The following is a 24,783-nucleotide window of genomic DNA, read 5'->3' as shown; positions in this document are numbered from 1 at the left end:
TTTTCGGCGTGCTGCAGAATTTTAGCAATGAGTTTGTGTGTGCAATGAGATGAAAATGGTTGCAAATTGTTGGCTCATAACCATCTACGAAATTAACTCAAAACGGATTAGAGACCTAAATATAAAAGATAAAACTATAAACTATTACAAGAATAACTTTGGGAAAACACTCATGATATTGGGTTAGGCAATGATTTCTTGCATATGACACTACAGCACAGGCAACAAAAGCAAAGATGAAAAAACTGGACTACATCTAAATTAAAAACGTTTGAGCATCAAAGGGACCTATCAACAGAGCGAAAAGGCAACCTACAGAGTGGGAGCAAATATTTGCGTATTATATATGAAAAGAGTTTAATATGTAACATATAAAGAACTACTAGAACGCAACAACAACATCAACAACAAAAACCCCCCAAATGGATAAAAGACTGGAACAAATGTTCTTCAAAAAAGATAAACAAATAAATGAGCAAATTAAAAGATACTTAATATCATTAATCATTAAGGAAATGCAAATCAAAAACACAATGAGCTACCATTTCATATCCACTAGGTTAGCTGTTATCGACAAAATAGAAAGTAAAAAGTGTTGTTAAAGTTGTGGAGCAATCAGAACCATTGTACACTGCTAGCGAGAATGTAAAACGGTGTAGCTGCTATGGAAAACAGTATGGAGCTTCCTCAAAAAATCAAAAATAGAATTACTGTACAATCCAACAATTCTACTTCTGAGGTTATATACAGAAAAGAATTGAAAGCAAGGTCTTGAGTTGAAATTTGAACACCCATAGCAGCGTAAATCACAATAGCTAAAAGGTGGAAACAATCCAAATGCCTATCATAGATGAATGGATAAACACGATGTGGTATATACACGCAGTAGATTATTATTGTACAAAATAATCTTAATTCATGAATTAGAAATTGAAATACAGACAATTAATGAATTACTACTATTATTTACAATAATTATATTCAGACATTCTGACACATGCTACAACATAGATGGACTTTAAAAACATTTTGCTAAGCGAAATAAGCCAGTTACGAAAGGATAAATATTGTAGGATTCCATGGCTATGTGAGATAGCTAGGGTGGTCAAATTTACAGAGACAGTACATAGAGTGGTGGAAGCTGGTGTGTGTGGGGGTGATGGGACATTATTGTTTAACAGGTATGGAGTTTCAGTTTGGAAAGACAAAAAAGTTCTAGATGTAGATGGTGGTGATGACTATACAATAATGTAAATGTAGTTAATGCCACTGAACGGTACGCTTAAAAATAGTTAAAATGGTGAACTTTATCTTGAACACATTTTATCACAATTTAAAACAGAAAAGGAATGAAGAAATAAAGAAATGAAGTGACAAAATTAATATCAGTCTTACAATTTCGAGAGCTCCTTCAGATTCTTAAATACATGTGGTGAAAAACTTTCAATCTTATTATTTCCTAAATCCCTAGGGAAATAATTGCAAAAGTTACATTATTTTCGTGACTTTATTTATTGTTCTATAATTGAATAGTAAATCATTATACCACTTTTAACAATGCTATTGAGTTATATTAATTACCAGATGTCTAAAATTTTTTAAAAAGGAAGTGAAATGGGAAAAGATAAAAATATTTTACCTCATTTCATCACTCCCTCAGAGACAAATACTTGATGGTATTTGGCCTGGTCGTAATAGGTGCAGTTTTCTAGTTCAATGTGTCGTGTATGTGTTGTGCCTCTTCTTTTCCCTTCCTTCTTACCCTCCTTCCTTCTTTCCATGTTAGAGTAGAAATACAGTTCGGAGTTTTACTTTTTAATTTGCTTGGGTTTACTATGATTTTGAAATTGAAGTGGATTTTCAAGAGCACGTGTCTTTCACAGTTGTTACACACTGGCTCCTGTATACGCCTTGAGCAGGATGTAGGTGTTCTCTCCTCTGCCCTCCCCTATACCACCCGTGCACATTTCTTTCATAGTGCATCTAGCATGTGCATTACTTGCAGCATATGTAACATTACATTAAAACTGTTTCTACATACGTGCTCCTCTTCTGAAAGATGCGAGTTCTCTGAGTACAAGAACTATACTTGTTCATCTTGGGTATCTGGTATCTAGCTTAATTTTCAACTAGCTCTTCTTTTTAAAAAAATTATCAACATATAGTCGGTATACAGTATTGTATTACTTTCAGGTGTACAATATATTGGGACCAGCTATTCTTTCTACCCCCAATTAGAAGACTACCAATAAACCGAATCTGCCTGCTTCATATTTAAGCAAAAGGGGTGGTACAATTCCAGCTCCTTGTGCGGGAACTGGAAGGAAAATAAAGTACAATATGGCTCATGTTAGTGAGGCAATGCAAAAAACAGATTTAGAGCAGTCCACTGCAATATTCAAACTCCATATATCATGTTCAGCGGTTTCAGGTGGGAGTGCTGGCTCTCAGAGCAAATTCTGACATATAGTTCTTACGTCGTAAATCGTGTAATGGGATACTGTTGGCCTAGATCCTAAGTGACATATAAAAGGACCACTTAATTTATCTCTCTCTTTCATTATTGTAGGTTGGGGTGTGACCCACAGCAGTGCCCAGTTTCTCTATGAATCAAAGATTATCCTTTGGTTTCAGAATCAGCAAAGTCAAGTCTTTTTATTTTAATGATCTATGAGTCCTAACCCTTTAGGAAACTTAAAACAAATTAGCTGTCCTTTTAGCAGTAGAGTAGTGTGATGTAGGATGTATTTTATTTATTAAATTTACCCTGACTTTATTCTTTCTCTGCATGTATGTTTCCTTTACTTCACTCTCCTCAAATCTTACATTTTTCTTTAATGCACATCTTTATGAGCTCTCAGAATTCCTTCATGGCTCAAGGTGTATATAAATTATGCTAAGAAAAGAGATAACAAATCTTTCTTAATGTATAAAAACATATAAGTGTAACAAGTGTGAATTAAAAACAGTAGAGAGAAAATTTCATTAATATGTTTAATCAAACTTACAATTCATCTAGTTTGTGGAGGGGTGCAAAAGTATTTTCCCTAAGGTGGTTAATTTTGTTTTTTCTCATTATCCTGAAAGAAAAAGAAACATACATTGTAGCTTCTTGAGGGAACTGAGAAGTGAATTATTAGAGAGGAGATTAACAGCCTGTAAAAACAAAGGCAATTATAGAAAAATTTTAACATTTCAAATCTATTCATAATGATAAAAATAAAACATTCAAATTTTAAAGTGAAACCGGGAAGAACTTTGCAAGGTAAATAGTGAAAATCTCAACTCTTGAGAACAGACTAAATGTCGTACAACCTAGAGCAGAGGGAGTCTCTTCAGTAGATGTAGCATCTCTAACAAAATACCCACCAGAGGACGTCACTCAGATACACTGGGTAGTTGATGCAATTTAGGGTGCAGTTGCTTAAGGAAGTCTAACCTAAGCTGGAGCAAGTTAGATCTCTAGTTTGGAATGTGGAATGACTGTAACTCTTGCTGTTCATTTCAGCACGGATCTCGTGTATATGAGCTAACACAGACAAGTCAAAGGGTTTCTGGTTTTTTAAGCATTGTGTGACATGCTTAGAAATTGGCCTGGCCCCATCCTTTAGTATTTATTTCCTCCCAGCACTCGAAACCGTTACCACCTCCTCCCAATGTCTCTGGACCAGAAAAGCACAAGCACTTGCCAAGGAGAACAAAAGAGAAGTTCTAAGTATTTTTGGATATATATTTGGTGCATATTCTTTAGGTGAATTTGGTTTCCTTTGGGCAATCAATATGAACTATTTTGCGTGATTGACATGGAACATCCTGCCTCTGAAGACTGCTGAACTCACTGTAGAAGTGGTCAAATAGTTCAGTGCCTTGAATCCATTGTAATGGGAGAACATTTACTGTTGTTCCAGTTGCTGCTATTGCATTGCCTCTGCCCAGGGGTCCTATGTGTTCTAGGTTGATGGCTTTCAAACTTTTCTATGGTAACCCTACAGTGAAAAAATGCATTTTACTTAGGGACATAAAGTGCCACCAAACAGTGCAAGATTCTTGAAACAATACATTTAATGACTTGAATTACACTCTGATACTTTTATTCAATTCAATTCAACTTTACTTGTAAAGAAATAATGGTAAGGGCATACTAGACTCTTTTCATCACTCACTGTGAGCTGCAAACCCACAGTTTGAAAGAAACACTGTCCTGGGAAAATAAACAGAAAAGTAGGCAGTTTAAATAAACTGAAAGTGATATATACTGTATTTTTATATTAAAGGAAGCTCCAGAATCCTTTACTTTCATGGAAGAGGAATGTGATTTTAAAATAGGCCAGAGCAGCATAAGGATACACTATACTTAATAACATTATAAGCTCTATCCTGGTGTTCACAGTTACATACTCCGGGGCTTGAATACTCTGCAGTGCTCTTTAAAAACTTTGATTGTAGTTATTTTGTGCCCACAGTCTTTGCAGTAATAATTTGTAAAGAGCAAATGTTCTTATAGATTAAGACTTAAACTTAGTGTTTTTCTCAAAGTGAGGTCCGAGGACAGATTCTAGGTGGTCTGTGAGAATTTCTTTCCATTCAAACGGCTATTCCTCAAGTTTGAGAAAAACCGACCTCCAACATACACTGCGTTTGTGCTGATTTAGGTATATTGTGACTCTATGGTTTTCTATGGTAAACCACAATTTGAACTTGAGTAAGTTTGCCCCTGTGCTTCAGTTTCAAAAAACTTCAAGTTGAGAGTGAACATTTGCCGTAATTACCATGCATGTTTATGCTAGCTTCTGTTCACATGAGTGATTCATTTTATTTGTAAAGAGAAACATCATTACTTGAAAAGGATAAAACATTACTTACAAAAGAGTTAAATTACTGCAGGACATGAAAGTCATATTTCCTAAATTGTGGATATGGTTGCCTTCAAAGTCCCTGAAACATAAAAATAAAAGATAATAAAGCTAAATTGTCATCATAGGCAGAAATAAATTGGCTGACAATTATTTGCTTTCTAATAATTTTTTTCACACACTATTTATTTTATATAGATTCTTACATGTAGCCACTTACATAATAGCTAAAATTATGTTTATATAGATTGAACGATTCTTTTTCTGTGTTAGTATTTAGAGTGGTTTGAGTCATCACATCTGTATCCCTGACTCATATGGGCACATACGTTATCCTGAGGACTGTGAAAAGAAGAAACCAAATTGAAAATTTTTGCTAGGGTGAACACTACTAACGGAGACTTAATAATGGACTGACTGCATTAAGCATCTGTCCAGCGTTGCCGATGGCACTGCTCTGCGTGGTGTGACCCTCTTTTGCTGTGGCCTGCTGAAGCTGCTCCTGACAAAACAATACTTCGCCTTTATCTGCCTTGTCCAGACACTTCCCAGAAAAGAATTTCAGTAGCCTTTACCACTGCAATAACCTCATTTGCTTTATTATTTCGCCACACAGGCCAGTCCACAGGGAGACCCAGAAGCTCTCCTTGGCTAACCACTCCCAGTTTAAGAAACTGCATAAATCAGAGGACCCCCCAAAAACCCAGAATTTACTTATAAAAATTATGTATTTATCCTTACATGTTTCAAGTTCAGTCAATTTTAAAGCACTCTCCATTTGATATACCTATTGAAACATTTTTTCCACTGCTCAAGACAGTTTTTACACTTGTCAGTTTTGATGTCTTTGAATGCTTCTGCCATTTTTTTGTTTCACTCTACCATGTCGGCAAAATGCTTCCCTTTGAGAATTTTTATCACCCAGGAAAACAAAACAAAAAAGTTGTGTGGGGCAAGATTGAGTGAATAAGGAGGGTGGGGCATAGGGGTCATGCCATTTTTTGTCAAAACTGCATGGTGTGGGCAGGTGTGCTCCTAAGTCTCCATTCATGAAATGGGCAAATGTATTGAAAGAGCCTTAAAAAAATTCCCTGAAGCTGAATGCAACCTCTCACAACAACGTCAGCTGGTACACTGTTACAGATGGGTTCCTAGAACACACGCCTAGTGGGAGAAGCCTGTACTACAAGGGGCCCACCTTCCAGAACATAATTATGAGTTTTGGGGGTCCCTCTAGTAGACCCTACTTGAACTCTCCTGCTATGTGACTGTCACCTACAGGAATCTGGTCTGAGCAGCAAAATTTGTCAAAAAGTTTATGCTCTATCATTCTCTTCTAGTTATCATGAAGGTATTCTTTTATTGCCCCTCTTTTATGGTTAGGTTTATGGTGAAAGTTCGTAGAACAGAGTTAGCTGAGGTTAGGGATATACTTTCAAAAGTAAATGCTGGTCCTTAAATCTCCTCAGTGTATACCAACCGTTAGTTTAGTGGTCACCAGATAACACAGCGCTGTAGGAATAACTGCAGCTCAAATATACGAGCTAAACTGTGACATGGCTACGAAAATCTGTAAGGTAAATATGGGGAGCAGTAAAAGAAGGGCTGGCACTCTGCTGGTTAGGCTACATCTGAGACAGTCGGGTTTATTCTGGGCACTGCAATGAGAAACAGACATGGACAAATCAAAGTATATCTGGAAGGTCTGGATGCAAGGGGTCTAGAAATCCACTCGGTTGGAGAGGAGCAAAACAAGAGAGATACGTTTGAAGGCAGGCCACAGAACACATCATGGGGTTTTTCTATGCTGCGTCAGGTTGCAAAATTAGACTTACTGGTTAAAGGACACAAAATGTTTTAAGTTTAGGCTCACAATCTACGGCCCAGAGAAAAAGCTTCTCATACTTAACAGAGGCAATGCACCATAACTCAAGGGTTTTGTAGAAAGAATTTCTGTGCTACATAGAATAGTGTATTAAAATCTCAAATCTTGAGTCTAGAACATTCTTTTAAAGAAAATTTTCTATTATTCTACTAAATTGGAAACTAAGCGCTTGCTGTTTTCGGTCATTAGTTTTCACCAAGGCTTTTGAACTCTCAGTGTACGTCAGTGGACAGACTGCCGTTTCCTTTTGCTATTTTACTGCTGTTGCCACCAATTGACCACCAGGTGGCGATGCTCTCTTAAGCCTCACAAAATATCCTTAATTATCTTTTCTTGCTAACTCCTTATGAAACTTTTTTCCTATTAAGGTAGTGTTTATATTTATGTTATTATTATATTTATTAATTTAAAAATTAGTAGGAGATACACATAAAGGCATAAACTAGGGACTTTTGGTTACATTGTCAGTTTTATTTAAGTTTATTTTAACCTTGAGTTATAAACTTGCTCTTTCTTCCTAAAATGAGAGGCAGTCCTTGATGTGCAGTGATCTGATTTGCAGTATACGTATTAGCTGAGATACACAAATCTGCTTCTTGCTTCCCAGCTCCCAGCTCTTAGAGAGCTGAGAAGGGTATTTCTTTGTTTACTTGGTGTCTAGACCAATTTTCCAACTTGATGAGCCTCTGAACCTAACCATTTTCTTTTTCTCTTTATACATGGCAGAGCTGGCCAAAAATAAATATTTGGTTCTTAAACCTGTAGAACAATGATAACAAAACAGAAATACCAAAAATCTTGCCTGTTCCTTTTCAACTTTCTCTCTTTCCCCCTAGTGGCACTCTAACCACAGAAACCTCCTTAACCTCCATTTCCTCCCAGCCTTTTAAACGTTTCTGGCTTCTATTTCACAGAAAAAATCGAGGTGATCAAAAAGGGAAAAGCCCTTGACTCTGCCTGACATATACAGACTTACCTGTGAATGCACCTGGCCTCCTTCTAGTCTCAGATGACCCTTCTCCTGATCTAGGCTAATTCCTCTATCTATTCCCTTGCATTTGGTTTGTGTATGTGTGTGTGTCCTAAAATATATGGTGAATTTTGGTGAATGTTCTTTGGGAATTCTTACTTTGCAGTTTTATCTCTATCAGGGTTAGGTGCAGATACACATAACAGAGACCCAATTATAGCAACATAACTATATGAGGAATTTTTTTCAAGGAAAAAAAACATTCTAGAATTAGGTAGTCCAGGGCTAGTGTGGTAGTTCTACAAAGTTGTTAGAAGCTCAGATCTCCCACATTCACAATTCACATGTCCTCGTTTCACGGGCCAAGACAATACTAAAGCTCAGCCACAATATCCCTTTGCTCCGGATGAGGAAGGGAAAGAAGGATCTGCCTCTTCTTTCTAAAGAGATGTCCCAGAAGTACCTCTTCAACCTCATTAGTTAGAGCTTAGTCACATGGCTATATCTAGATGTAGGTAAGTTCCGGAAGGTAGTGTTTTAGCAGGGCTCATTGCAGTCCCAAATACATCAGTTCTGTTTTTGAGAAGGGACATCACAGTTCGACATACATCAATTAGGGTTAACTTATTAAATATGTTATTCAGTTCTCCAAACCCTTTTATGGTTTTACGTGGACTACTATCTCTTACTGCTTACGTAGCTATATTTTTCCTTTTGTTTTGGTTGTTCTATGAATCTACTTGGGGTATATATGCTCATAATGTAAGATCATTTATTACATTGTAATATTAAACATTGCAAACTATCACATTTAAGTATCCTTGTTAGTATAATTTAATGCAATTGGCCAGAATTCTACTTAGATAAAAAATATGATGCCTGCATTGTTTTTGGTTGCATCTCTATGCATACTTTTGATCAGGTTATTGGTTTTAATATTTCTTAATCACTTAGTTATAGTTGTACTTTCTTTTTGTAAACAGGACTAGGGTGGGTTTTCTTTTATGAGTCAACTAGAAATTTTTTTTCTTTTAATAGTTTAAGTTTAGATCACCCACATTTATTGATAATGTCTAATATGTCTGATCTTAGTCTGCTATTTGAAAACATATGGTTTTACAGATTAAAAACATTCAACAAATGGTTTGACTTTTAAAAAATTATTTCTTTTAATATTAAAAGATTTGCATATTTTATTGATTACTAGAATAATTAAAACTTTACCCAATATACTATATTTTCTAATTCTAAAAGAATAACAATTCTTATTAATTTCCTATTGTAAAAATGATGAAATTAGTATACACTATCTTTTTTATGTTCTTCTACCTCTCTTCCACCATATGATTTAGATAAATTATATGCTTTTAATTAGTGTTCATCTTGGGAATGTGAAATAGCCACACATTGGTAGATTCGCTGGTTTTAAGTGACATGTCTCGACTCCTAGGTATTTTTCTTTATAGTTCTATGGTTTCTACTTTTTCATTTTGAAACCGCCTACTCATTTAGAATTACGATATCTTGTTGCTGAACTGACCATTTTGTCATTATGTGATATCCCTCTTTATTCCTGGTGATAGTCCCTGTTCTGGAGTCTATTTTTTTCCAATATTAACCAACCCCCGACAGCTTTTTAAAAAATAAGTGTGGCATTTCTGATCTTTATTTTACAGTATGTAATATCTCAATTTTCTCTTGTTGCTTTAAGGTTTTATTTTGTTTTGCTTTTAATCTTTGATTTACAGCATTTTGACTATAATTTATCTAGGTTTTTTCCTACTTCTGCTTGGGTGTTCCTGAGAGTCTGAGGTTTCTGGTTTGTTATATGATATTAATTTTGGAAAATTCTTGGTCATTATCTTTTCAGATGTTACTGCTATTCTCCTTCTCTCCTTTTTCCGTAACTTTGCACATTTTTTTGGCAATTTTACATCCTCCCACAACTTTTGGATTTTCTGTTCCATTTTTATTTTACTCTCTTTCCTCTTTTAGATTCAAATAGAAAGCTTTCTGTTGACCCATCTTCAAGGTCCTAGAGTCTCTCCTCAGTTGTGTCCAGTCTGCTGCTATGCCTGAAGAAGTGATTATTTGATTCTCTTCCATCTCTTTGCAGACGTGTCCCAGGTGTTTATGGATATTGTCCCCCTTCTTCACTATATCATTTAACTATTAGTTGCAAATATTTCCATGTCCCTGTTTGGAGGTTGTAACATCTGAGTTAGCTCTGGGTCTGGTTCTGTTGATTGCTTTATAATTTGACAATGGACTTGTTTCTTGTTCATTTGGGTTGTCTCTGCATTGCTTCCCCCTGCCCTAGATGTCCCAACAGGTGAGCTCTACCTACCGCTCTGTGGCAGCACAAGTCCTGGCTGGGGACATTTTTCGGCCCCTTCCTTGGGGTGGGGTGCTTTTGCTTCCACTTCTCCTTAGGAAGCAGTGGATTTAGGCCTGGTCCCTGGCTGCAGGAGGATTTTTTGTCCCTTGCCCAGTGACTTCAAGCTTTTGCTTTATAAAAGGAAAGTCTAGAGAAGAAGGTGAGGTTTTGTGCCTGTGTGTCACCAAGAGGGACTCTCTTTGTTTTCCTTGCCTACTCCCACTTTCCCCTGTGAGCTCGTGGAGACCAGTGGAAAACAGCCTGGTGGAAGTAGCTGACTCTTCTGAGTGTGGGGTTCCCAGTTATTCTAAAATGTTGTACTAGCTCACACTTAGCCTTTATAAGTGTGTTAAAATCTTAGCAGTTTTCTTTGTATGTGTTCTGTGACTGCCAACTGTGCACTCTGTGCTCTGCTGATGGTGGGACATTGTACATATGCTATCTTTCCTGGTCACTCCATAGAACTCTGATGGACTTCAGAAAATTATGATTTTGTAGACTGTAAAGTTCTTTCTCATTGGTAGAGAGGGAGCAATATCATCTTGTGGGTTTCTATAGCCTAAGCATGATATTCTTGGAAAGGAATTGTGATATATGTATTACATATATAGAAGATATATACAGGAGTGGGCAAAGTAGATTTACAGTTATGAGTATGTGATACCCAGAATTTATTCTTGTATTATTTATTAATTATTATATTATTTATTTGTATTATATCTGTAAAGCTACTTCTGGCTTATTAAAGAAATATTTTCTTTTCTTTTTCTTTTTTTAAAGATTTTATTCATTTATCTTTAGATGGGAAGGGAAGGAGAGAGGGAGAGAAGTATCAATGTATGGTTGCCTCTCGTGTGTCCCCTACTGGGAACTGGCCTGCAGCCCAGGCATGTGCCCTGACTGGGAATCGAACTGCGATCCCTTAGCTTGCAGGCCTGTGCTCAATTCACTGAGCTACACCAGCCGGGGCCTTAAAGAAATATTTCCTTCATACTATAATTCAATTTTGTTCTTGAAATTGAAGCCATGTTTATTGAAAGGATAGTGCATTCATTTTCATGGCTTTGTGTGTATCATAATTTATTTTTCCATGTCTTCCAGTACCTTACTCCATGATATATCCTCACTGTTTTTTCTATTTTCAAGTTCTTTTATAGATTGATAGATTAATTGATTTTAAAGCCTGAGAGGAAGGGACAGAGAGAGAGAGAGAGAGATCGAGTTGTTCCACCTACTCATGCACTCATGCGTTCTTGCATGTAACCTGACTAGGGGTCAAGCTTACAACCTTGACATAGTGGGATGATTCTCAAACCAACTTAGCTACATGGCCAGGGCCTCGAATTCTTTATATGAGCTTCTTCTACCCATATATAAACTTGCTTAGTCTTATCTCATACTAAAAGTTTAATTTATTCTCTGGACCTTCAGTTTACCTTTGACTATTGCCCACCTGTTCACATACTTATTTACTACTTGTTTCTTCCTTTTTAAATTTTTCTACTTTTATTGTAGTTTTTACAGTTTCTAAAATTGCTTTGAAGGAACTCTATTAAAGGTTTTCATCTGTTTTTCTGTCATATATTTTACAAGCATATTATCCTGGGCTATCACATTTTTTTATTTTTATGTGTATTTTTCTACTAAATCAGAGTTAACATCTTTTTGGCCAATACAGCTATAAGATTTTCTAGTTCATACTTGCTAAATAAAAGCTCATGGGCAAAGTGAAGATATTATAATTAGTTTTCAAAGAAATAAATACTTATAAAGCAAAAATTATTATTACTAGCATTAAAACTGGGATAACAGTTACTATTAGGACTGCATATGGAATGAGTTGTTTTAAATAAATAAAACTTAAAGATGGTAATTTTAGTAATAAAATTTTAAAAAGTCCACTTCTTTAGCAATAAATCTTAATCATTTTTATATGAAATGTATATATGGCTACCTTTTTAAAAGCAAAGACAAGGTTTTTTATTATATGTGCATAATAGCTCCCACATTTGTTTCTGGTCTCAATGCATGCATTTTAATTGCTAATTTACTTATGTAAATATTAATTTTGCTTTACAACTAAGTTTGTATTACTGAGCATGAATAATTATGAGTGTACTCATCTGGACCAAAATTTAATTACAATAGAGGGTATATAACTTAATTTGCTGTTTCCTTAATGACTTTACTTGTCATCAGTGAGGACACTGTGCCAATACCAAGATGGTCTCTGCACTACATAATGATTTCTGGGGTGTTTGCCTTCCCCCCAACAGTTCTAAACTAGTATGCTTTAAATCACTCTCTGGTTTTTATAGCGTTTCTCACTCCTGTTTTATTCACAGGTTGACAGTTGTCCCTTCTGACAACAATCAGTGTTTCTTACTGTAACTTCCCCCACTACTTTTACCTGGCATTTAAAATCTACTGTGTGCTTCAAAATTCTGAGAATTTTCGACACAATAAGAAACAGAGGGAGTTTTCATCGGACAGTGCATATGCCACTTACTGGTCAAATGTTTTAATAGTTATTTAGTTTATTTATTTCTTCATTTACCTGCTTATTAAATAGTCAAATTTATAGGGTAATTGAGTTCTGAGTAGGTGGCATGATACTTATTACCACAAGCAAAGCTATTCTGTAACAAATTCCATGGAACACACATGTTCTATTATGATTAGACTTCAAAAATGAATTATAAGCATCATGTTCTCATTATGCAGAATTTAGGAACTTCAGTCTTTTCATATCAAATTAATAGGTGAACAGGTCAAAGTCGGGGAGGAGATGCTATATAGATACTATGACCTTCCTTCTGTCTTCTTTCTGCTTCCAAGTTTTTTTTTTATTTTTGAGATGCTTTATTTTGGTGAGAGTTTAGAGGAGCTAGTTTAGATAATGGGGATGTTTAATAACAAAATCGTGCTAAACTAATCTGAGAAAATGTGATATAATATCAACAAAATATCATTTTATAAAACCTAATATTCAAAAGAACTGAGTTAGTTAGAAAAGTTAGTTGACTTCTATATGAAAAGATACAGCCACTTACAGCCAATTCAGTCTTGGCATGTGCTGACAAAGAGGTTTATCAGGCAGATGGGTGAGGATATTATTCATCAGTTCCCTGAAAAAGAAAAGAAATTTGAGAGGTCACATTTTCCTAGTTCTTTTTTTAACCTAAGTCAAACATGGTATTATCACTATTCTTATGAAACCATGGAAATCCATTAATTATCTTGTCTATTTTTGTCTGTGGTGTATTTAAGTGCTTGTTAGTGATAAAATTTGACAAATATCTGTCCTATGGAGGAAGCAGTAATATTGGTAATGGAACAAAAACTTGTGCCTTTCAATAGTGGGCAGAGAAAAGGAGGTGATTTTAAATGAATGATGTTTCAAAAAATATCCTTAAAAAACTTACATAGGATAGTAATGGTATACTTAGGGATATTTTAATAAAATATCGCCACGAGGCTGTATTCAGTTTTGGTGGGCTGACATTGTAGAAGAGAGAAAATCTTATGAAAAATCTTAGAACTACAAAATAGTCTCATACATTGTAATTAATAAATGGTTTCTAGCAGAAAAGCCTTTTAGGGTTTTAACAATTCCAAATTTAATGCTGTTAAACTCAAAGCAGTAATTTTTATTCATGTCTTTTAATTAAAATATTTGCTTTAATTTTAGTACTTACAAGAGCATAAGAGAATCTAGTCCAGAAAATGTTAGTGGGGAAACTTGACTGAGGCGATTATCTTCAATTATCCTGCCAGCCCGAAGAAAAAAAAATGATTCACTTACATATATTTAGAAAATAAAACTTAATACTATAAAATGCCCAATAAATTAAACATACAGCCATTCTAGTTTGTGAAGACCTTCAAAAACACCTGGCTTCAGGAAGGTTATTCTGTTATGACTAAGAAACCTGAAAAAGGAGAAATGACCACAATAAATTTGATATTCCTGATATCTTACAATAAGGAAATGAAAAACAATAATCATCCACTTTAAATTTTCTTATACACTCGTCTCATCATGCTATTGTCCTTGCCTTCGGATCCCTAAAAGTTCTCTATCATTTATGTTTTTATGTCTTGTTTTAGTTCTCTCATAATCAGCCAATAAGCCAATCAGTCGTGTATTCATTCATCTGTCCATTTATTCATCGGATTGTTTTGGGCACCTACTGGATGGCACTACGTTAGGTGTGCCATTTACTTCTTTGATGGGCTGAAGTCTAAAGGGAAGTCGGCACGTACACAGGTGGTTACAGCGAAGGGGGAAAAGGTGGAAGTGGACAGCGTGTGGCTGCTCTGACGTTGCAGGGTGGAAAGCATCTGGCTTCCCTGGGTGGGGACCGCAGAGCACGAAGGCGCAAGGAAACAGGGAGACTTTACTAAAGGGGGAACAACCAAGAAGCGTCTTGGAGGAAGACATGTCATCCACCAAGCACAGCATGGATAGGAGTTTGTCTAGGTAGAGGAGATTGAGAATGACAAGTTGAGGGATCAGAAGGTAATTCAGCGTGGCCTCCTCGCCTTGGGCCTGTGAGAAACAACAGCTGGGCCTTGGAGGCAGGCAGCCAGGGGCCGCGGTTCTGGAGAAAAGGCACTGTATGCTTTGTTGAAGAGTTTGACCCCACCCTTCCTACTGCACTTCTCACTGTTTTACAGAGGAAACGCCTTCTCTTCATTGTTGATGTTCTCCTCTTGCCATGTCTGTTTCTAGCTCAATTTCTTCGGCGCAGCAGCAATCCACCGCTCTGAACGCGCTGCCAGGCAGTGTGATTCCTAGCTCTGTTTCTTATTTGTAGTGTGACCTTAAGCAAGCAATTAACTTCTGAAAGACTCTGTTTCTCCACCTCCGACATGGAGATACTATTAGTCTCTACTTTTGGGCGTTGTTGCAACATTTGAGGCAATGCATGGTATCAGCACTGGCAAGTCATATGTATTCAGTACAATATTATTTATTATTGTATAATAATACAATAATACTGTTGTACGACACTGTTTTGATTCATGCCTCCCACTTCGATTTCTTTCCTCTCCTTTTTCTTCTCTGCCTATGATTCATATACAATATGGATGTTAGTATTCAAATTTAACTTGCACTTATACATGGACCACACTGATTTTTTTCTCTACTATGACAGATCTTAAATTGACATTTTGTAAAAGGTTTTCCTGTCAGGAATCTCCCTTCCCCTCACCAAGTTTGATTTTCCTTAGGGGCAGTAAGGGATAATGCCCCATATTAGAACCACTTCCATCCAAGTACTAACCAGGCTGGACCCTGCTTAGCTTCTGAGATCAGCCGAGATTGGGCGCGTTCAGGGTGGTATGGCCGTAGTGGTGGGGAGGGAATTTCAGGGGGGAAAGGGAAAGGTTTACAGGAACGAGTATAAAAGACACATGGACAAAAACTGAGGGAGGGGGGTGGAAATGGGAGGGAGGGGGAGGGCTGAGTGGGTGGGCTGGGATGGGAGTAAAAGACAGAAAACTGTACTTGAACCACAATTTAAAAAAATAAATAAAATTTAAAAAATAATAAAAAAGAACCACTTCCTTCCCTCTCTTGCAAACCTGGGGCCTCAGGTGGGCACAAGAGGAGGTAAAGAACAGCTTCTATACCTCCTGGGAAGGCCTCAGGGGGCTCCCTTAATGGCCAGTGGAGATCCCCCAGGTAAAGCCATTTGATCTGCCCATGCACTTGCTGTTCATCCATTTAGCCCAGTCCTCTTTAGAGCCATTCTCCACTGCTCTGGACCCAAAATGGTTACTCCGCTCACAGAATCCTAGTAGCAGTATTGGTCTGAACGACACAGGTTTAGGACTTCATTAAGTAATGACTTCTATCATTCTCTGTTATTGGGTGGATGTTGGTATTATTTGTCCACCTAAGACTAAGCTTCTGCAGAGCGAGAGGTTTGCCTCTCCCCAGTGAGCACAACGCTGTACTTGAACGCAGATGTGTGAGCTGCTGGAAGGAAGCTTGTCTGACTCACATTTCTATGCCTCCCCGCCATGGTGTCTAGCTGAAGAACTTGCACACCATAAGGACTGACGAATATTTATGGATGAATGAAGAGCAGGTATCTAACAATTATCTATGAGAAAACTAGAGGTCTGTGACATCTTTAGTACCAAACAATATTCCAGGTTCTATGAAAATCAACCAGGGAAAGAAATGGAGAGTAAATCAATTTATTCTCCAGCTCTGTATCTCCACATTCATGGAACATTAAACCAAGAAGATGCTGTTTAGTTAAGTCTGGGACAGTCATAGTGGGGTTGGAGAGAAAGATAGTGATGAGCCTGATGAGAATGAGTCCAATATTGACTTTGGCTAATTTGTTAAGACACAAAAGAGCAGGGATGGGATGGAAGGGAAGAGAACATGGCTAATGTGATTACAGTTAATGCTTTGAGTCTCCAGTGACTTCTCTAACTTTGCTTGTAAAATGATGAGCGGCCTTCAGTCCCAAACTCTCCTAACTCAAGCTAGAATCTGACTGGAAAGAGCTTCTTGAGTCTGGATGGGAAGCAAGGGGTCAGAAACGGAAATGCAGGGAGTTGTTTATCCATGGGAGGATGTTAGGTTCAGCTGCTGGGTAAAACTCAACGAAATGGAACTTTGAGAAAGCCTATTTTTAAAAGCTTTGCTCTTAACCATGAGATACCAGTTCATACCCATTAGGTTAGCGGTTATTAAAAAAACCAACCCAAACACCAACAATCCCCCGCCCCCCAAAACCAAAACAACAACATGTTGGAGGAATCGAAACCCTTGTGCTTTGCTGGCGGGAATGTCAACGATGCAGATGCTACGGAAAACAGTGTGGAAGTCCCACTTCTGGGTGTGTATCCAAAAGGATGGAAAGCAAGGACTCAAACAGATATTCGTGTACCCATGTTCACGGCAGCAGCATTATTCACAATAGACCCAAAGTGGCAACAACCAAATGTCTATTGATGGATGAGTGGATGGTGGTGATGGCTGCAGAACAACCTGAATGTACTTAACGCCACGGAACGGTGCCAGTTAAAATGGTTAAGGTGGTACACGTTATGTTGGTATATTTCCTACAGTTTTTAAAAAAGGTTTACTCTTTTAACTACCATGGTTTAAAAAAATATATTCATACAGGTAGGATTAGTGGAAAAAGGATAATTGGTGAAGTCTTTGGGGTTTCACCTTCATAAATTTTAATTATCATCAGACTTTCTTAGTTAGATTAAGCTCATTCAATCACTATTGCTGTCACCATGACTGATGTATGATGCACAAACAGTTTTTACTGTGTTCCAGGCATGGTGTGCCTCACTCTTCCAACAAATATTTTTGTTTATTTCTTGCAACAAGCCTGAGGTGAGCACTGTCATAATTTGTATTTTACAGTAGAGAGAACCGATGCTTAGAAAGAAAAATAAATTGCTCAAGTTCACACACTTAAGTGGCAATGAAATCGGGCCTTGAAAACCCGTGTGACTCAGAATCCCATGCTCTTAGCCACGCTGCTGCACCCTGACCCCTTCAGCTCTCCGAGCTCCCCCTGGGCACTCCTGCGGGCAGGAGAGCTGGCATGGAGCAGGAGGGGTCAGGCTGAAGGACCACTGTGGAAGGGAGAAACTGACTGGTACTTACAGTTTAGTAAGATTGTGCAGTCCTCTGAAAGAATAGGTGGATACGGATCTAATCTTATTGTTTTGCAGGCATCTGTGAAAATGATTATTAAAAGGAAAACATAATGAAATAGACTTTCAGTTTTGCAAGATGGAGAGAGTTCTGTGGCTGGATGGAGGGATGGTAACATGATGATGTGAACATACTTATTGCCTCTGAAGGTTCACTTAACAATGGTTCAGATGGTACATAAAGGTCACATGTATTTTGCCACAATTAAAATATTTTAAAATTAAAATTGGTAGACATAATGAAGTGATTTTGTGAAGTTGGATATCATGTAACTTTGTTTTGTTATGAAATGCATGAGTGAGTCCTGGCTCGTATAACTCACTGGATTAAGTGCGGGCCTGGGAATCAAAGGATCGTGGTTTGATTCCCAGTCAGGGCACATGCCTGGGTTGCAGGCCAGTTCCCAGCAGGGAATGCACAAGAGGCAACCATACATTGATATTTCTCTCCCTCTCTCCTTCCCTTCCCTTCTAAAGATAAATAAATAAAATCTTAAAAAAGAAAATTAAAAAAATGCATGAGTGATTAGCCTTGTTTTTATTTAGAAATGCTAGTTATAAAAATAAACAAGACCTGGCTGGTATAGCTCAGTGGATTGATTGAGCATGGGCCTGTGAACCAAAAGATCGTGGTTCGATTCCCCATCAGGGCACATGCCTGGGTTGCAGGCCAGTTCCCAGCAGGGGCCAGTTCCCAGCAGGGGATGCACCAGAAGCAACCATACATTGATGTTTCTCTTCCTCTCTCCTTCCCTTCCCTTCTAAAGATAAATGAATAAAACATTAAAAAAATAAACAAGTAATAGCTAACCTTTAATATTAGAATATCCTGTGAATAAAACTTTAATGCACAGTTAGGCACTCACTAATAACACAGGCCCAGAAGTCACACTTCCTTTCTTTTCTTTTTTTAGCATTTTTCTGCTAGAATCCTTCAAACGTGTTGGTATTTGACATAGTGCTGGCAGAAGCACGAGTATGTGACACTGTTGAGGCCCCCAAACATATTTCATGTTAATCACAAAAATTCCAAGAAAGTAATTTTCAATTTTGTTAATTTGATACCCAAAGTCTTGTCCCCCCAGATTGTTGCAGGAACTTATGAGGCATCTACATGTCAAAGAAAGAACGAAAATAAAAAGAATCAGGTCTAGAAGAATAGAAATTAGGTAGGACTATCAGGACAAGAACACCGGCTTACATATGTAACCAAAGTCACACTGGAGGTTTGGTCCTGAGGCAGTTGGAGGGCAAAGGAAATAGGTACCAGTGCACAAGCAATTGCACCATATTCACTGGCTGCACTGCACCAAAAGCAATCACCCAGTGAAGCTTTGCACGTCTACAGCCCCAGGTGATGGGGGGGTGACCAGGAAAGGGCTCCAAGTCTGATTTCTTGCTCTGCGTGCTGGTCACAATGATCCTTTAGGGTATTCTGAGTTTATACAGGAGAGGGGACCCCCTCCCCCAGAAAAACCAGAATTATTCTCTGGAGGGCAAGCCCCTTGTAATGCAGGCTTTGCCCAGTACGTGAGAGTTCTAGAAATCCATCTGTGTCAGTGTACCAGCTGGCATTGTTGTGAGAGGCTGCATTTGGCTTCAGTAAATTGTTTTTGAAGACTATTTTAGAGCATGTGCCCATTTCATGATGAGTGATTTAGGAGCAAACCTGGCCATGGCGTGCTGAGTGTTCAGCAGTTTTCCCCCATTCTCCCTATTCACCCCAGTGACGGGTTTTTTGTTTGTTTGTTTCCCTGGATGAAAAATGACACTAAAAGGAAATGTTTTACCGATGTGGAAGAGGCGAAACAAAAAATGGCAGAAGCACTAAAAGGGATCAAAATTGACAAGTTCAAAAACTGTTTTGAGCAGTGGAAGCAACATCTAGATAGGCGTATTGCATCAAATGGAGAGTACTTTGAAGGTGATTGAAGTTTAAACATGTAAGAATAAATACACAAAGTTTTAATAAATAAGTTCTGTTTTATTGGGTCCCCCCTTGTATATATTTATTTTATAAATTTTAGAAACAATAAAGGAGAAACCAGTATGAACGCACTCTCAATTAATTAGAAATTTTGACTAAAAGAGATTCCCTATTTCTCCAACATGCAAGAAAACCTACCTTTGATTGTAAAATGTTATTACTAAATTTATTATGCATTCAGCAATTTCACAGAAGGTATTGTCTCCCAAGCACATAGTAGGTAATATAGCTTTCTCACTAATACGTAGAAAGACTTTAATATGTGTTTGTTTATTTGCCTCTAAGTATTGTAATGAGCAGGCAATAGACTGTATTTCCTGGAGGTTCAGCCAAGTTATACATCTAATAACCAATTTTTTAAAATTAGGCTATTTTGATCTTAATTGGAACAAATTGTTCATAAATTAATGTTCACTGTTTAAAAATCCCAAACTACCATATTATATAAACTTGAGTTTTGATATGTAAATTTGAAATTCTAACTTCTTTTAAACATGTGAACATAAGGTGGTGCTACAGATCAGAAAAATTGTCCACATGACAGAAATCAGAAGACAGAGTAAGGAAGTATCATCTTGAAATTTTTCTATCAGGCATGATTTTGAAAAGCTCTTTCCTGTTGGTTTATAAATGTCCAGAGTAAAATTCTAGAATGTCATTTTTATTGAAATTTTCTTTTTCAAATACGAATACTTTTTGCAGATTGCCTAGGTTTTAAGAACATTTCATCGAAATGGATTAATTTTCTTTCTGATTCTGCTTTATTTCTATGTTATTTTAAAGAAAAATGTACAGATATATCTTTATGTACCAGGTTTCCCTAGTGTAAAACCCAAACCACAAGCAATAGAGGTATGAAAATGAAACTAGAAATTCTGAGATGATTTCTAGAGAGTATGATTTAGGCACCAAATATTTAAACCCAAATGGTTCAAGCATGTGACAATATGATTGAGTTACGTATTGACCTCGATTGCAGGTAAACATCACCTGGGCCATTATGGATTTTGAAGAGTACATACATCACCCAAAAGTCCACCTACACTAAAGAGAAAGTAGCATGTCTGATACCACCTGAGGCCAAATGAAACTCAATCTGCAAGGCAGATGGGAAGGTGGAATGAAGTCCCTGAGCAACATGCTCATTGGTTTCAAACCATGAGGAGTTGCTATCTCCAGTCTAGACCGAGTTTGCAAATCAACGGGAGAAATCTCTTTCCTATCTAATCTTGACTGCAGATCTGATAGAAGTTCTTCATGTCTTTCTGTAAGATGTGTACTAAGGTGCTTGATTGTGAAATAATGCTGAGAGAACAACCTTCTGATGATCTTTGTTTTGGCAGAGTATGGCAGAAGGACTTATGGCACACACTTTCTAGTTTTTTGGGGGATAGGTATCCAAGATTTTTCTAGAATGGCTTCTAGAACTACTTTTTAAAAAAGTTACCTGGTAGTCTACATCTAACAGCTAAGTAAGTCCCCAAAGAGGAATGAGATTTAAGCAGTGGTACAGAGTTGGTGTCCACATAAGTGGGAAGAAATACATACACCAAAACATGTTAGTTAATTTTAATGCCAGGAATTAAATTTTTTCTTACAGTTTCTGAAGATCATGGTACTTCTTGAAGCCATTAGGAGGAAGTTTTCTTATTAAGTTCTTCTGAAGTGACCTGAAATAATGGTAAATTTTGAATTCTTACTTGAAGCTTTTTTCTTTATTTTTAAACTACAATAGGGGAAACTATAAACTTTATTTACTTTAACAGCGGCTTTCAGGAAACATTTTGTTCATGATGTTATGTTTGTATGCAGAGTATTTAAACTAGGTCTAACTGTTGATTTTGTATTCATTAAAGGTGTTCTTTTAAATTAGTTTACAGCACTGTAATTCTGACAAAAAACTTAAAACTAATAAAACAGAAAACAATCTTTAGTTATGTTCTTTTCTACATATATTTAACAAATATTAGAAAGCATCTCAGTTTTTTCAGTGACAATAAAAATAGTGTTTGTGTTTAAAACACATTTAAGAACATAACTTCTTTAACATTTTATTGCCCAATTTTCACTATCTTTACTTATTTTTTAAATTAGTTATAAAGGAAACTGTCAATTGGGACAAAGAATTGAACCATCTTTATTCAATGAATAATACATTTTAATGTAATAAATTATATAGAAAGATTTTGTTTTATATCACAATTTGAAAAGCATCTTGACAACAGACCAGGTCCACTTAATTGTATTTGTACTAAACAGTACTAAACCTTTCATTTTTTTTTAAAACAGTGTAATGTAGTAGTAACAAAATAAAACAAGCAAAAAACCCTGAAATTTTTGCAGCTGGGATCCCTTGCATAAATCATACACATTTTTTCCATGGCTACCTCTTCCTTTAATTGTAAAAGAATGGATTTGGACTAGATTACCTCTCATTCTATAATGCTATTACTATTAGTAACCGTATATAAGATGATGGGACAGATGCTCATTGATAAACTGTCTGGAGGTTGACCACTGTGGGACAGACACTTGGAACACAAGGTGGACATGAAGGACTTAAGACAGTGCAATACAGCCCTGACTGGTGTAGCTCAGTGGATTGAGTGTGGGCTGCGAACCAAAGTGTCGCTGGTTCAATTCTCGGTCAGGGCACATGCCTGGCTTGCAGCCCAAGTTCCCACTTGGGGGCACATGAGAGGCATTGATGTTTCTCTCCTTCCCTTCCTCTCTCTCTAAATATAAATAAAACCAAAATCTTTAAAAATGAGTTAAAAAAAAAGACAATGCAATACAATAGGCTCTAACAACGTTGTGAGGTTGTTTTGGACCAGTGTTGCTTAAACTTGGTAATGAGTACTTCTTAAAGAAAAACCATTTTTCAGACTCCCTAGAAAGCAGTTTTGGAATCTAATCGGAGAAACACTGCTCTAGATTCTAGAAGACCATACATTCTCCGCATGGGTATTAATGTTCAAAGAAAGTACAAATTGATTTTTAGGGAATGAAAAAGAAGTTTTACTTTTTTTGGTGGATAAAAAACAGGTATACACAAACAGAAATATAGTATATATGTAGCATTAAAATTTCACAGAGGGAACATATAGAAAAAAATGCTTTAAAAGGCTTTGAGGGGGACAATATTTAAGAAAAATGTTAAACACTGTTCCAGATTAATCATACCAGTCACTCAATAATTTTTTAAATGAATAAATATTAAAAGTTGATCAAATCACTCTTAGCTGGTGGTAGAACAGGTTAGGACCCCAATCTCAATATTACAGGAAGAATGTACAGTACACCTAAAAGAGACACGGCGAGATCCCGCGAGAAACCCTGAGAGGAGGAGGCTGATTGCACCTGAGTGGGACAGTCACTCTAGAGGGGAGGAAGGACCATTTAAGATCTCTTCAGTAATGTTTCTCAAACTTTTGGCATCTCTGAGCCACACTGGGAGAAGAAAAGCTGTCTTGGGCCACACATTAAATACGCTATGACACATAATCACAAAAAAGTCTCATAATGTTTTAAGTAAATTTATGATTTTGTATTGGGCCACATTCACAGCCATCCTGGGCTACATGCAGCCCACAGGCCACAGGTTGGACACCCTTGAAAATTCAAGTTTCTCAGAAACTTGAGGTTGTATTAATTGTGCCTGTGATTGATAGGCTGTTTCTCTAAATGATGCCAAGTATTTTCACAAATCTTTCTCTCTCTATATTCACAGTGCCCCATGAAATGGAAGCAGGTAGGTGTTATTATTCACACGTAATAGAACCAACAAAATACTTTTTAATACAATAGATTCTTGTATTTTAAAGTTTAGTATTCCAAGTTTGAGAAGAGTCACACAAAGTGAAGTGTGTGAGGGACTGAGAGTAACCGCTGGTTTTATTATTATTGTCAAAGTTAGCTCTAGTTTTTATAAAGAAGGCTCTTATTATTGGGTTATGTAGTTTTAATAATTACATCCCAGAACCTTAAAGTCAACTTTCACAGAAAGTTAATGTTTAGCAAGTGGAACAATGTGTAAATAACCATATTCATCTGTTGTCTCTTTTCATTAGCATTCATCTGTTGTTCATTAGCATTTATGTGAAACATCTTCAAAAAATTCCAACTTCAATGAGTATTATTTGGATTATCAGCTTCTTTAATGCTACTTTTATACAATTCAGTCCACTTCTGACATTTCCTTATAATAGGTCAAACTCAAAATATGGAATGAGCCCAGTAACAAAATTTGATATTTACTCTTCTAATGTATTTGCTCTAAAGCCTCGAGCCCCCTTTCTCTGTGGAATTGAACAAACACTGGGCTAAGATGTGATGCTGAATCACTTCTGCAGAGAAAAGTAGAAATGGACTACTTGAATCAAGCTGCCCAACCCAAAGTGCAAGAAAATACTACTCTTTTAAAACACAAAATAAAGTGGCACAGACATAAACTCCTGGGCATCTTTCTCATCTCTAAATTCCTGTTGGGAGTTTCCACTGAGTGACCTGTTCAGCTCACATTGAGCTGATTCATTGAAAGAAACATCTAAGTTTGGAGTCCTAATCTTCCCCATGTACCGTCACCAGTCTCCCCCTTCTTGGAGCATTCTATTACTCAGAATAGCAACCTGGTAGTCATCTTGGACCCTTCCTTCTCCCCATCTTTCTGTGGCCTATCATTCATGACCCCGTTTCTTTCCTTATACCAAAGTTTGAAAACTGGTGGCTAACATGTCTGCACATATCTCTTTATGTGTGTGTGTATAACTGGATATAGGTATGTGCATATATGTACATGTATGTATGGAGCCAGAAGAGTGTTTTGTTTAATTGAATCAAATGCCTTTATGTGAGATATGCACATTCTAGTTAGTCATTGGCTTACCCTCCCCCATTCCCCAGCTCTCTTCTGTTTCTCTTTACAAAGGTTAGTCAAAGGGATTAAGAATAAAATCAAATTTTATTCACTGAAAAATAAAAAATGAGATTGGTGACATCAAGTTGTTC

The 24,783-nt window shown here is 36.9% G+C and overlaps 1 protein-coding gene across 1 annotated transcript in view; it reads right to left on the bottom strand.

The window, feature by feature from the left end:
- RXFP1 (relaxin family peptide receptor 1) overlaps positions 1-24,783 on the bottom strand; it is an 81,316-nt gene that overhangs the window by 9,905 nt on the left and 46,628 nt on the right. The window contains exons 5-12 of the mRNA XM_037058290.1: positions 21,375-21,446; positions 17,740-17,811; positions 13,946-14,017; positions 13,784-13,855; positions 13,139-13,213; positions 4,864-4,935; positions 3,009-3,080; positions 1,396-1,467 (exon numbers count right to left, since the gene is read on the bottom strand). Coding sequence (XP_036914185.1) covers positions 1,396-1,467; positions 3,009-3,080; positions 4,864-4,935; positions 13,139-13,213; positions 13,784-13,855; positions 13,946-14,017; positions 17,740-17,811; positions 21,375-21,446 — 579 coding nt within the window. The remainder of the gene's footprint in view (positions 1-1,395; positions 1,468-3,008; positions 3,081-4,863; positions 4,936-13,138; positions 13,214-13,783; positions 13,856-13,945; positions 14,018-17,739; positions 17,812-21,374; positions 21,447-24,783) is intronic.

This window comes from Sturnira hondurensis, unplaced genomic scaffold, assembly GCF_014824575.4.
Source record: "Sturnira hondurensis isolate 20B ecotype Veracruz unplaced genomic scaffold, ASM1482457v3 Scaffold0010128, whole genome shotgun sequence".
Lineage (NCBI taxonomy): Eukaryota > Metazoa > Chordata > Mammalia > Chiroptera > Phyllostomidae > Sturnira > Sturnira hondurensis.
Note: the sequence above shows the minus strand (reverse complement) of the source record. Positions and strands in the feature narration are given on the sequence as shown.